This window comes from Apteryx rowi, unplaced genomic scaffold (genome assembly GCF_003343035.1).
Source record: "Apteryx rowi isolate R43461 unplaced genomic scaffold, aptRow1 scaffold_217, whole genome shotgun sequence".
Classification (NCBI taxonomy): domain Eukaryota; kingdom Metazoa; phylum Chordata; class Aves; order Apterygiformes; family Apterygidae; genus Apteryx; species Apteryx rowi.
This window is the reverse complement of record NW_020448497.1, coordinates 966,163-979,927: the sequence shown is the minus strand read 5'-3', so window position 1 is coordinate 979,927 and position 13,765 is coordinate 966,163. Positions and strand designations below refer to the sequence as shown.

Here is a 13,765-nt window from a genome sequence, read left to right as displayed (position 1 = left end):
AGCTAGAGCCCACACAGGTCTGTGCCGTACAGAGCTCAAGCCCTCTGCGGTCCTGAGCCCAGAGCCCTGCACCGATGCAGAGGGCCGGGAGCTGGAGGCCTGCACGGGCCAGAGCTCGATCCCTGCCYAGTCCTGGGYGCATGTGGTCCGTACAGACCACCTRTGGGCAACCCCGATGCAATGCACAGGGTGCCGTGTCGCGGGTGCACCCAGCCAGCTGGGCTGCAGCAGAGCGGATGGTCCCCCCTGCACCCTGCTCTGCCTGCCGGCACCGCGGCCCCCCTGCGCTGAAGTGATCCCCCCCCTCACACAAGCTGCCGCAGTTCACTCCATGGTCGCTCAGCTCCCCCTTGGCCTCCACACTGCAGTTAACACTCTTCCCTTGTTGCTTTTAAGTTTCTGTTTGCTTCAGTGGTTTTCACGCTAAGTTCAATATTGTTCTTCCTGCTCCCCCCTCCCATGTCCCCTCCACCTCTTGCGTTCCCCCAMGACCCTCTCTCCACCCTGGGCTCATCTCCTCCATGGACATGGCTCACYGCAGCTTCAAATCAAAAGGGATCAAAAGCACGCAATGAAGTCTTCAGGACCCCYGCGYCAGGGAGCAGAGGAAGAGGGTCACRGAAGGAAGACAAGAGACCGCTCTGGGAATGTGGTTTCTCTCCAGGATCAATAATTCCTGAAGGGAAAAAGAAATTTACTCCTTTCTCTAAATAAATAGATCTCGCTGTGGTGGTGGGCGTTGGAAAGAGGAGATAGATACTCATCAGCACACGCTCCCAAGGCGCTTCCACATGCGTTTTTGTTTTGGGAGCGTAAGCAGTCAAGGTTCCCGCATAGCTCATCAGCTGCTTACCCAGCGAGCAGCCTCGTTTTTCCAACTGGTCTGGATGTACATTCAGTCCCTGTCCAGGCGCTCCAGCAAGGCAGTGATGGGCAAGGACTCCTCTGCAGCCACTCACGCCCTTCCCAGCCTCTTTGCCCCTTGCAGGGCACCTTTGGGAGCAGCAGAACGCTAACGAGCCCCCACATCAGCCCCTTTACAAGGCGGGCGAAGAGGTCGGAGGGTGCTCTAAAGCTGCACGCAAGCAGAGAGGGCCCGAGCAGAGAGCGGGTCTCCAGGGCAGGTTCACTCCTCCCACTCCGAGTGCGCTGACCCCATGTTTTCACCAATATAGGAAACCTGCCTGTACAAGGACGAGCAGCCTTCCTCCTCCTCCTCTATGGGCACAGGGGCTTCCGCCTGAAGGAAATCACAGAAAAGACTTCAGCCTTTTTATCCAGCATCTTTAGCAGAGCATAAGCCAACCCCCAGCTATATCAGATTGGTATCAACTTGCTAGTAAAACTGAGAATCAGAGCGCACCCACACGTTCCCTCTTTTTTTTTTTCCGTTTCAGCAAGCAAAATTTCCACTACAGACATTACTCTTCAGYGCTCAGTGCTGCAGGATGCCGATCCCAGATCCTGCAACTGAAACTGGAAGAGCAACAGGAAACTGCTTATGCCCAGTATCCGGCCTGAGCGACCCGCAGAGTGTGTGCCGAGTACTGGCTATGACAATTGGGAGAAAAGGGGTCTCTCTTTCCCTCCCAAAACCACAAGGGTGAGTTTTGCCTCCCCCTTAAAACACCACAGAAAGCAAGGGTGCTCTTCCTTCCTTCTTCAGCAAAGGTAAACCACAGTCTGAAGACCACTCCACTCCCAAGGCATCCCCCTACCAATGGAGGGAAGAAATTGCTCGTCTGAAGTGATTTAAGACRACAGGCACTCACATATACCAAACCCGGCACCAAATATGGACAAATAGGGATGCAATCCTGCAAATGCTGCTGTGCCCAGGGCTTAGCAACATTCTTTCACTAGATCAAGCCCTAAACTAAGAAATACTTGTATCCAAGAACTCTAGTATTTGAAATGACCCTAGGAGCCATCATTCAGAACTGCTGTGCCCATCAGCCCAAGAATGGGAAACGAGACAAAATTTCAACACCTCGTTCCGAGAGAATGGCCCAGCGCTGCCGAACTGGTTTGCTCGAGGGGAGCTCAAGCAGAGCGAGACGGTGAAGGCTCACACATTGTCCAGAGCTGGATGGGCAACCGTGGGTGGCCTCGCTGCTCAAGCCCGCTCTCACCCAYTGATTATTCTTCATTGCCTTAATGACCCGTTTCATTTCTCCTCCGTACTGAGAGCCAGAAAACTGCTTGCACTCATGTTCTTACCAAGTGCAATGCTGACCCAGATCCAAACCACAACTGGTGCCCCTCTTCTTTCTCTTTCTAAGGGTAGTGATTCTATAACCACGGTTAGAAGGGGCCCTAGGAAACCCCAGCATTAAATTAAGACTTCCTCGTGTGTGGACAGGAACGGGACTTGGCACAAACTTCAGGCCCTGGAGGATATTGGTCAGTGCTGGCAGCATCCAAGGGCAATCAGAGCTCTGGAGTTTTCTGCAGAACACAYTGAAGCAATCAAGCCACTGTACGTGGTCTTCAGAATTTCAATCTCCTATAAAATTACCTCGAAGAACAGTCAAAACCTTGTCCAAACCAATAACAAATGTAAAATACCCTAACCCATCACCGCTAAGACGAGAGGYGCTCAAACAACACTTCCCACATGGTTTGAGCCCTATGCAGTTCGGATTCTTTCAACCACTTCCAAAGCGCGCTCAGCGCTTTCCCAGACAAACACCAGCCCTGATCCCTTCTAATGACTCTCCTGCAAGGGAGACAACAAGGTAACCTATTTGAAACTACAACAACATTATGGAACCGCTGGTGACAGATGCCAAATCCCTGCACCCCTYGCTCCCATTCAAAGGTAAAAATACTCCTTAACCACTGCAGACACAGCAAAAGACAACAAGCACAAGACTCTCCAAATTCCTTTCAGTGGGATCCAATAAAAACCTTGGCAGTTGCTGGCCTTCCTGCAGGAAACCCGATATCCAAGAAGTAAACAAGCCTTCTACTTTGAAAGTCTGCAATGGGCTAGGGCCCTCCGATACGAGACYGAGCTCTTCCCGTCCCCCTTCAGGGCTGCTGAGGGCTTTCACCTGCCTGACGCACTCCCTCCATTGGGAGCAGGTCAAAAACTGGTCACAAGAGGGAACGTTATGTTTGCCTGCAGGTGCAGTTCACGCAGCTCAGGGAGTGCAAGCCAACCGTTGCAACAGTGAACTCGGGAGACCTCCGGCTCCTCCTCTGGCTCTTCCTCCCAGCCCAGCCCAGCCCAGCCGCCGCGGGGCTCTCGGGGAGCTCCCTCCCTGCACATCTCCATTGCCCTCACCACTGCAGCTGGCCAAACACGTTCAAAATACCGCGAGCTTCAGCAATGCCATCACCGGAGGGTGACCTTTGGCTAGGACATGCTGACTTGCCCAAGATCACAGCAGAACAGGGAACTGAACCAAATCCCTCAATTCCTTTAACCGCGGGCTCATCCATCTAGCTGCCATAGAGCAGCAGTCACATTGATAGCGAGCCTGATTACGTTTTCTTCCAGAGATGCTGACACGGATGCCCTCCTTCCCCAAAGTTAGTCTGTCCTTCCTCACTCGGGAGCTAACTCACCCCTTCTTTCTAAACAAGCGCCTGTTGTGCTCCGGAGGGCAGCAACACAAGGGTTTAAGGGGAAGTCACCAACCTTGCCAAAGGAGAGGTATCACATCATCACGGCCACTTACCAAAGCATAAAGCTGCTTTAACATCCCCAGAGGAGGAGTTGCATAGTGCTTATTCTCAGCCAGAGCCTGCTGGAGAGAAGCCCCATCGTAGAAGTGCGCCCGGGGCAGGTCTGGGGCCAGGACCACGTGCTTGCTCTGAAGCAGGATTACGTTGGGACTCTGGAGTCTCAKGCAAAGATTAGCACACCTTAACAGAGGCAAACAGTCCCAGGACAGGGAACATGCCGCTGTCAGCAGCCAGGCTAGCGAGAGGCAGCAAGTCAGACCTCCAGTGCTGGTGTATGCTGCAGAGGACCTGCATGGACAGTCTTCCCGGCACTGGGAAGTCCCAAAGGCAACCTGACACCATCCCTCTGCAGCTGCGACAGAATCGGGGCAGTTACTTACCTTCATTCACAACGGCAGGCCGGGGCTGAGCCAGAAACACGTGTCCCCAAGCATAAGCCTCGCACTCCGTGCACTGCTCCATCCTTCCTACCCTCAGAGGGCAGGGTCTATCCCACCCTCTGAAGTGAGCCTGGGTATTGCATCTAACTCCATGTAATGGGGAACAGACAGCTTTCATGTCTCTCCAAGCCTTCCCCTGCCTCTTGCACAGCTGCTCCCCCCTCTCGGAGTTGGACCCAGCACCAACAGCTTCCCTGCACATCTGTTGTATAAATCACACACTGATTTTATTTTGCAGTTTGGCAGGGAGGTCAAGCTTGAATCCAGATACTTTGCAACACAAAAGATATTATCTGATAAAAAATAAATCAAGCCTGGTTTTGTGGAAGAGGGAAGTGAATGGTGCCTGGACTCTTACCTAACAGGGTAACCGAAGCCTGCAAAGCTCAGCAAATTTAGAAAGTGCTTCTAACAAGAGGAGGCTGCTGCTTCAGCACTGATGCTTCCCCAAGGACGGCCTCAGACAGAGGCTCATCTCACCAAGAGCCATGAAAGGAGAAGCGGCAGCACATTACCTCCRTCTAGAATAATCTACATTTTTATTCCTTTTAGAGGCAGCCAAGTCTACCCACACATGTTCCCCAAATCCGCTGGGAAGTTTCTCCTTCGCATATGTGAGGCTTTGCTCTGCAGTCCCGCCCAGGGTGCACGTGGCTCTACAGAAGGGTCAGCTTGCACCTCCTGGCCTGCCAGGAGCCTGGCTCCGCTCTCCCAAGTCAGAGGACCATCGGGGCTGTCTGGTTAATCCCACTCCCACGGTTATTGTGTGCACTGGAGGGAGCATGGAAACGAGTGTTAATTCATGGGACTTCTAGGAAATATACGGCCGTGACTTTGCAGAACGCGGCACTACGAAGCAATAGGGTTTGCACCATTAGCCAGATTCTTTGCCAGAAGCAGAGCATGTAAAGTCACGAGGGAGGAGGAGTCCATCTGGCCACAAAACAAGCCTTAGTCTGCTGGATGTATTCCTCCAAGGCAAATATTGACAGTGACACTGCCCCTACGAGAAGGGAGTAAGAGCACTGCTGCTTCAATAAACCAGCCAAGTGCTTTTAATAGATGTAAATAAAGCTGGTATTGCAGGGGGCCGAGGTGCCTGAGAGGGGAGTGGTTCATTAAAAGGCCAGGGAGCCTTTTATCTCAAGCCTGTTGGCTCCACTCCAGTGACCAAAAGTTACCATCTGCCGGGTGACCTCTGTGAAACGAGTGGGTGGTCTTAGCCCTGCTCTCCCTGGACAGGTGTCCACCATCACGAACACCGCCGGCTTTGGCACCCTCGCGGACAGGCGCCAAGTAGCCAAGGACAGCCAGTTTCCCTGCTCTGCATGAAGGCATGCACCAAGGGCACAGGGGGGAAGGGAAAGCGTCCACGGGCACTGCCTGCCGCAAATACATTTGGGATGCTCAGCAAGCAACACGAGGAGTGAAGCAAAGTTCTCACACATGATGTGGTCAGAAAAAGAAAGCCTGTTGGAAGCGGGGGGTGGGCGAGAGAAACAGCTGCAGAGCAAGGCAGCAGAACCTTATGCTGTTCTCCTGTCCTCTTTAGCACCCTGTCACATTGCAACATCAGCCACTGCAGCTGCAGCAGGCGCTGCTGTTTAGTCACAGCACCCAGGCCACCACCTGCGCAACCCTTTGCAACCTGGCTGGAGACGAGAGCTGTCCCACAGCACTCCAGCATAGCTCTCCAGAGCAACCGAGACACGCACGGCCCTGTCCCGGTCTCGCGTTGGAGGCTGGTGTCAGGGCTGAGAGCATCTTTTGCAGGCAGTATGTACGCGGGCTGATGTACAGAGATCAGAACGCCAGAAGACCACACACTTCTGTGACCAGTCTGCTCCTTAAATACCACTGTGCAGAGCCGGACCTCCAGGGCACCAAATCCAGGACAAACCTTGCCTTGCCACACAGTAACCTGCGAGCTCTTACCTTCCAGTTTATACCATTTACCACTTCATTAAGCTTGGCTAGTGTTCAGTTTCAACTCAGGAAATAAGCACAAAATGCCTGAGAGAGGAAAAGCAAGAGGGAACATGAGCCATAAAGCAAAACAATTCTCATAGAAGTCCAGCATAAAACAGTGTCACTGTTCTGTGCTCTGTAACAGAAAAAACTGTGACAACAGCAGCTCATCTTGGTGCCGCAAGTTAGTGGAAAACAGATATCAGTAAGCTGTGAGCAGAGCAGCATGTACCTGATCATCCACTCAGGCTCAGAACTGCCTGCTCCAAGACTCTGCTAACTTTATGTTAGGTAACAGATCATTTTTATTCCACATTTGCTATGGAGAGCTGTAGCCAACTTTTAGAAATGGTGTTTCTTTGGCAAACAAACACTGGAACTCTTTACACATTTGAATCAAGTTCAGATAGAGGAACGGGTGTTCTGACTCCCCCCACACCTTAAAAAAAAAAAAAGGAACAAAACAAAACAAAGCAAAACAATTACTTCCAATGTTATGAAATTTCCAAACATGAAAATCTGTGGTCAGTCTGTGGTCAGTGTGTTTCACAGGTGCTCAAATAATTTTCAGGGGAAGATCTGGAAGAGGAAGGGATTAACTTCAGCCTTCAATCAAAAAATACAGACAGTTATTTGCAAGACTATTATTCATCTGTACTTGCCCTCTGCAAGCAGAAGAGCTGTTACTCCTCCTTCAGTGGGCTGGAAATGCAGCCCTAGACCTGGGGAGCAGTGCCACCCAGAGGGCTTTTCGAGAAATAACTAACTCCATCCGACAGCAGTGGTTTTTTCCCCTTCTGAACAAAGCAAGCTCCACTTTCTTTGACAGCTGTGTTTCAGCTGTCTTTCAAACCAAGCTCCTTTCCTCCACCCCAAGAGTAACAAGTCTCACTAAACAGTGACTCCAGGTTAGGGAAACATCTTCAACAACAACTCTCAGGCCATTTATTCACAACACTGGAACATAAAAATAACATTTTTAATAGCTTTATAGTTGGCACAGATGGTATTCAAATTCACCAGTTTTTACTAATAGACTATGAAGCAACACACGGTGCAGCTCTGAGGAGGGCAGCTCAGACTGCATGTTCCTTTTCAACCATGTACTTACGATAGCTTGGTGTTAGAGTTTACTCTTTTCGTTTACATTCAGCATTTAGAGTCAGCAAGTAAATCCAACAGCTAGGTTTAACCACACACACACAGAGAAGCCGGGGAAGGGTGTTTCTGCTGGCAATCAATGTCTCCTCCTCTTAGCAACACACAAGAGCCCAGAACAGGTGGTTGTAATGCACGTTACATGAGATATGATGTGGCTACTGTCGGCCAGATAGCACGCGACAGAATACAGGAGCTTTACTCACATCTTAATGAAACAGCTACTGCAATGGAAGAGTCCCGTTGCCCTCTTTCAGAAGAAAAGGCTAGACCAGCACTTAAATGTATTAAGACATAGTCTAGAAACTCTGTCAGTGGTGAAAGGATTTTCTCAGGAACCTAGAACACAGTGAAGTAATAATACTTTACTTTCTGAACTACTCTTCCCCTAAAGGCCTCTGAACTACTCTTCCCCTAAAGGCCTCTAGCAAACAAGCAAACCTCACTGCTCCCTGTGAGACGTGCGAGTGTTATCCTCTTACAGATGTAGCCGGGGTAGCAGAGGCACCAAATGGTTAAGTGGCTTGCTGGGAAAGCAACAGCAAGCCAAAGGTAGACCAAGGAGCCTGAAGAACAGCCCCGCTCTGATCAAAAATAACTTACAGCCTCAAGAACTAGTGTACTACGCAGGATGAAAATAACTCCAGCAACACTTCACAAGAGGGAATGGGAAAGGTTGAAAGCATCCCATAAGACATGGGGAGACATGTCACCAATGGTAAAAGTTAGCAGTGACTTGCAACCTGCATCCAAAACATTACGCCATGAACTCACGCTGGCAACTGTTCTTTATTCATCCTCATGTGCTTGTTATTCATCCTCAATTTAAACGCATATAGTCTCTTCAGTGCCACTCAGAGCCAGTAAGCGTTACAGTATGTCTCTGTCACGTAGCTTCTATTTAAGCAACCACTCAGTTGCGATCATGTGAAAAACTTTCACTTGACAAAAGGAAATATTTATAGGTCTCTAGCAAGATTAAAACTTGTTAATGAAGAATTTACTCCTCAGTGAAAACAATCACTGACACTGCTGTGGAAACCTCTTGCTCATCAGCAGCTCCATTCTTACAAATAATTATTTTTTTGAACCTAGTTTTCCAAAAGTAATTGTTCTTAATCAGCCTGAAGCAGCTAAGATACTAAAGTCACTTTCAACCACAATTTTTCTTACCATTTGCTGGTTACAAAAATTCCAGTTTCTACGGGTACTCTAAAATCACAATAAATTACRAGGCATTTCCAGCCTCTGTTCTATTACGAGGAATTTCCTCTCACCATCATGATCAGGTGCCGACACGGAGGGAAGTAAGAATGCATAGTGAGGTCTCCCATCATCTGTCCTCTGTCGAGGCCACTTTTTTCCCCGTTTAATGACCCTGCACTGTCAAGGCCTCCATTTTACCTTCAGTTTCAGCAAGGGCCTTGCCACCGTCTGCTTTGTTGGAATAATCTCGCTCTCCAAAAATTGTGCTTCCAATCCTGACATTTGTGGATCCAACTTCTATCTACGAAGAGGAGACAGAAAGACATAGTTCAATGCAGGGCTACCACCCACCTGCCGACACTGCCCCAAAACAACCCCAATGCTCGTCATGTCACAGAGGGACAGTTGCCCATGCACTTGCCATCTGCGGCTACAACAAGGGTCGATTTTGATCCCCAGAACTGTATGCCAGGGCCAGGAGAGCTATTTTTCAAAGAACAGCACCATCAGGATCTCCACCCAAGGGGAGGCCTCCAAGGCCTGCCCGGATGAGGCCTGGGCTGGACTTTTGGGTGCCTGCTGCTGGTGATGGCACATTTAGCTCCCGAGAGAAAGGGTGGCAGAGCGAAACCGGACTTACTGCGTGCTGGAAGTCTGTGGACATGCCCATACTCAGCTCCACCTTCTCAATGGGGAGGTTCAGTTTTTCACACACTTCCTGCCGCAAAGATAGCAACATCTAGACGGGAGGAAAGAAGAGAGGATCGCACATTCTGCGACAACCACAGCAACGCATTATCAAGGTTTCACAGACTGCGATTTCTGCCTCTCTTTGAAGTCTCCTTTACACAGAATGGGAAATTCCCACACTTCCTGTTAACGCTTGCTCTACAGCACTGTGAGAACGCCCGGAGGTCTCCCATTACAGGCTACATTATTGACAATACATATACTTACAAGTCTACACATCTTCTGAAGATATCCGATTATCACACCAGCATGACAGACAAAGAACACAGACCCTATTCCTCTGCCTGACGCAGCCCCCTGCACACAGCTTTCTTCTAGAAACTCTTACCTGGAAATCAGGATTTGGCCCCTTACTAAGGTCATGGCCAATGCTGCCAATCGTCATCAGCCCCACAAATTCCAGGCTCGGACACTTGCTGATGACATGCTCCACAGCTGCTGCGGTGTCTCCAGGAGGCAGGCCGTGCTTACCTAGCGAAAAAAAGGGGGGGGATGCGTGCCAAGCTCTGCCAGAGAACTCCCCTCCCCACGGCCAGGCAGAAGGGGATCAGATCAGATTTCTCATTAGCCTTTTCACCAAAACTCCTCTCCCCAGGGGCAAAAAAGAACACTGAGCCAGTCCGGGCTCCCTTGCAAGGGGCATCAAGTGAAAGAGCCCCCCAGCGGCTTAATATCATCCCAAAGCACAACCAGTTATCGAACAGAGACATTGACACTGTTAGAGTCCTGCTACGACACTCGGCACTGACAGCTCTGACCACAGCACTCCCTTGTGAGGAGACCAGTCTGCCAGCCACAAGCTGTGTTTAGAAATACGGAGGCTAAAAGACAAACAAACAACCCTGAAGTAAATGGACAATCTCCATTTATTCAGCTTTTCCCTTTCTTTTGCACTCTGTGCTTTTAAATATAAGACTATGCTTACATCTTAGGTTTGTTAAAACAGCATAAAAAAACCTTTCTCTACAGGTGCCCTCCAGCCTCACATGCTTGGTGGCAACTGAAACATTTTGGTTGTGGTGTGACTGAGGCCAAATATAAAATAAAATGAATAAAGTGATGACTGCAAATCCTATAGCATTTACTTTTCCCTTCATTTCTCTGTATTGGTGGTTCTACCTGATTTAGAAGCATTCCTCCCCTTGCTCTTGAGAGCAACCTGAGTTTCTTTCTAGCTTAAAGGAGCTCTTGCAGAGTGCAAACCAACCCATCCCATGCAGGTTGTTTCACCCACTAAGCCAGCAGGACAACCTGCACATCACCATAAAAAGTGTCCCGCCACTTACTGTCTTCTCCGCTAGTGTTAACTTGCACCATGACTTTTAGTTTCTGAGTTGATCCTTTTTTCTGCCACGAGCTGTTGACTTTGTCTGCCAGTTTCACAGAATCCACYGTTTCCAACATGAACAGGTTAGGGACAGCTAGGGAGAAAAGACAAGGTGAGGGCAATTCTGCTGGCACAAAAATCGCTGTATCTAGAACTCAGCCCGCTCAGAGACAGCCATTGGTGAGTTAACTGCCAAAGTCTTCTGCCTGCTCTTAATCTTGCAGCTAAGGTACTTCAACAGTGTTTGTTTCCCCAACCACAGTATTTGGTTAACATAATGACTCTGTGCACACATCCTTCTGGGGAGAGACAGGGAAAATCTGTGGATTAGCACCTTTGTTAGGAAGGTAAAACAATATAGTAACTAAATGAGAAATTTTGTATAGCTTCCCAATAACCTAGTGAACTGCATGTGTGGAGAGTGATATTCACACTCATATATGGAAGCACATGAGAGAGAGAACAGGTCACTGCACTGTGAGGTGTCAGTTCTCTAGTGCCACAAACCACAGGAAGACCAAAACCTTCTGGAACAAGCTAATTACAGAGTGAAAGCACAGCATGATTCAATGGACCAAACCTCATCCAGTAATTCAAGGGAAATGAGCAAAACGAACAAACACAGGAGCAGCTTAGGCTGTGAAAACTGCAAAGGACAACCAGCCCCTCTGAATCAGAGGCTTCGTGCTGCCTGAGCAACACAAGCACAAATATATTTGCAATCATGCACAGTTAGCAGCAGACTATGGCAAGAGAAAACAAACAGACTGAACTAGGACTGAAAAACAGGGCAGTATCACATTCTTCCATTTGCTAATCAGATTTCTTTCTGGCTTGTAATCAGCAATATAAACGGATGAACGAGGTTATTATTTGTGTGAACACTGGAAGACTATTGCCCGCAGGTCACTGTGCATAAAGTTAAATAGAGTTTACCGATCAACTTGTTGACGTTATTTTTCTGCAGATGGCCAATAAAATGCCACTTAATCTCTGGACAAGACGACAGAATCTGAGAACAGAAAGGAACAGTTAATCAGGTCTGAATGATAATTCCCTCTTCCCCCAAGCAATGCTTGGGTCTTAGTTTGCCTACAAACAGAATTCCAGACACCCAGTCTTCTTTTGTTTACCCTGAAAGACACAGCTCAGGCAGTACTTGTGGTGTGTACTGAGATTGCTTCACAGCCTGGAGAGGGACAGGACTGCGGCAGCAGAACATTACCAGGTGGATGGGGAAGGCAAAGCTCTTTTGTAACTGAAGAATCATAAAATGATTCTTCCCCCCTCCCTCCCCTGTGCCAAACTGAGTCATTACCATTTCTTTAAATGAGGATCAGGCATTTCCTACACAGAAAGCACAAGAGGCAAAGCACTGTTCAGACAGATGCTGTATGACTAAGGCACTCGTGTCTACAGGGTCTTCGTGTCTACAGGATCCTCGGGAGTGAACAAGGCAAGGAGGGGGAAGGGAGAACAGGCAAAAAACTAGGACTGACCCCCACCATTTATCTAGAGAAATGAGAAGTTTTTTCCAAAGTAGATCAAACAGCCTCCATCACCAGGTCTCTAAATAAAGATAGGACTTGTGCTGAATACACCTCAGGACACAGCTATGCAAGGAAAACTATGTATAGGAAACCACGTACTTACTCTGGAGTCTGATGCCTTTTCTAGCAACTCTTGAACCTAAAAGAATTCAAGACAGTGTTTTGTTAAAACTGCGTCACGAGCTGGTGATGCTGTAAGTACCATATCTCCGGAACCGGTGCTCCCGGGACCCCCGTGGACCCGAGCGAACACAGGGCCAGGGCCCCTGTGCCGCAGACAAGCCCAGCTCCGCACGCACGGCGCGGGCGGGAAGCAGGCGGCTGTCGGAGGGCGGCTGCGTGGCGCCCTCACGCCCAGGGCTGCCGGCTTCGACGCGCGGCCCCGCTCGCTCGCTCGCCCGCCCGCGGCGCCCGGCCAACTCACGTAGTTCTCCCCGAAGCTGCGCTGCCCGTGGCTGTAGGCCTCTATCACCATCTCCGCCGGCTTCGTCTTGCTGACGGCCACCAGCCGCGGCTGCACGGCCGGGAGCCCCTGCGGGGAGCACCCGGCGGTCAGGGAGGGCCCCCCGGGGCGGCTCCGGCTGCCCCCCGGGCGCTGCGGCCCCCAGGGCTGGGCCCGGTCCCGGCCCCCAGCCCCAGCTCGGCCACCTCCGCGCCTGGCCGTCCCACAGCCTGGGGCTGCCCTGGGGGCCACCATAGGCATGAGGGGCCTGTCTCTGCGGGGGGAAAAAAAGTCTGTCTCTATGGTGGGGGGGCTGTCTGCACGGTGGGAGGCCTATCTCCATGGTCTTGGGGGGCTGTCTCTATGGTGTAAGGGAGGGAAGCCGGTCTTTACCTTGGGGGGGCTGTCCTCATTTTGGGAGGCCTGTATCTATGATGTTTGTTGGGGGGGGGAAACCGGTCTCCATCCTCTCGGTGGGGGCTGTCTCTATGGTGGAGGAGGACGTGTCTTCGTGATGGGGGGGGGATCTCTATGGTGACGGAGGACCCGCCGCCATWGCGAGAAGGGGCCTGCCGCCACGGAGACAAGAGCTATCCCCCCTCCGGGCTCTGAGGCCTCCCCCGCGCGGCGCCCCTCACCTGCGGCCTCCGGGCTGCCGCCTGCTGCACCCGCTCGGTGRCGGCCCGCAGCGCCGGGCCCAGCCCTTGCCCGGCTGCCATGCCTGCTCTCCACATCCCCCGGCAGGCCCCCGCCGCCTTCCGCCACACACGCGCGCCGCTCCTCCCCTCCCCTCCCTCCACGCCCGGGCAGATGGCCAATCAGGGCGCGCCGCCGCGACCCGCCGGCCAATGGCAGCGGGGGGGCGGGCCGCAGCGCGGCGCCGCCATGTTGGGAAGGTCGGGGGTGGTTGCTGGCTTCGCGGCCGCATTAAGAGCAGATGGGACCCGCCAGGTGCAGCCCGTCAGCCACAATATTKGCCTTAATGCGCAGAGCTGCCCTCCCTCCGCCTATACACTGCGCAGCGACAGTATTTACACAGCTGCTGAAAGACACCCAGAAGGCTCCTGCCCTCTGGTAAAACATAACAACGATTTTTCGGCGAACTTTACCAAATCCTAGGCGTTTGCCACCTGGAGTCCCATTCCTGCATTTTTTCCCCCCCCAATTTGCTCAGCTTCCTCCGCTCCTCCGGAGAGGCCACACGCGTCCYGCACGGCGGCACCGCTGCCGG

At 51.2% G+C, this 13,765-nt stretch overlaps 1 protein-coding gene across 7 annotated transcripts in view; it reads right to left on the bottom strand.

Annotated features, from left to right (window-relative positions):
• Window positions 1-13,667, bottom strand: part of PLPBP (pyridoxal phosphate binding protein) — a 25,966-nt gene extending 12,299 nt beyond the window's left edge. Inside the window, exons 1-9 of one of the 7 annotated variants that reach the window (XM_026064472.1) lie at window positions 13,644-13,667; window positions 12,517-12,624; window positions 12,196-12,231; window positions 11,479-11,554; window positions 10,502-10,636; window positions 9,544-9,686; window positions 9,106-9,204; window positions 8,664-8,766; window positions 649-1,240 (exon numbers count right to left, since the gene is read on the bottom strand). In XM_026064472.1, coding sequence (XP_025920257.1) covers window positions 1,164-1,240; window positions 8,664-8,766; window positions 9,106-9,204; window positions 9,544-9,686; window positions 10,502-10,636; window positions 11,479-11,554; window positions 12,196-12,231; window positions 12,517-12,567 — 720 coding nt within the window. In that variant the 5' untranslated portion in view covers window positions 12,568-12,624; window positions 13,644-13,667 and the 3' untranslated portion in view covers window positions 649-1,163. Of the gene's footprint in view, window positions 1-648; window positions 1,241-6,166; window positions 6,541-6,578; window positions 6,681-7,023; window positions 8,767-9,105; window positions 9,205-9,543; window positions 9,687-10,501; window positions 10,637-11,478; window positions 11,555-12,195; window positions 12,232-12,516; window positions 12,625-13,172; window positions 13,303-13,643 lie in introns of those variants that run through there. The other 6 variants (XM_026064466.1, XM_026064467.1, XM_026064469.1 and 3 more) reach the window with 6 other exon arrangements.
• Between the last annotated feature and the right edge of the window lie 98 nt (window positions 13,668-13,765).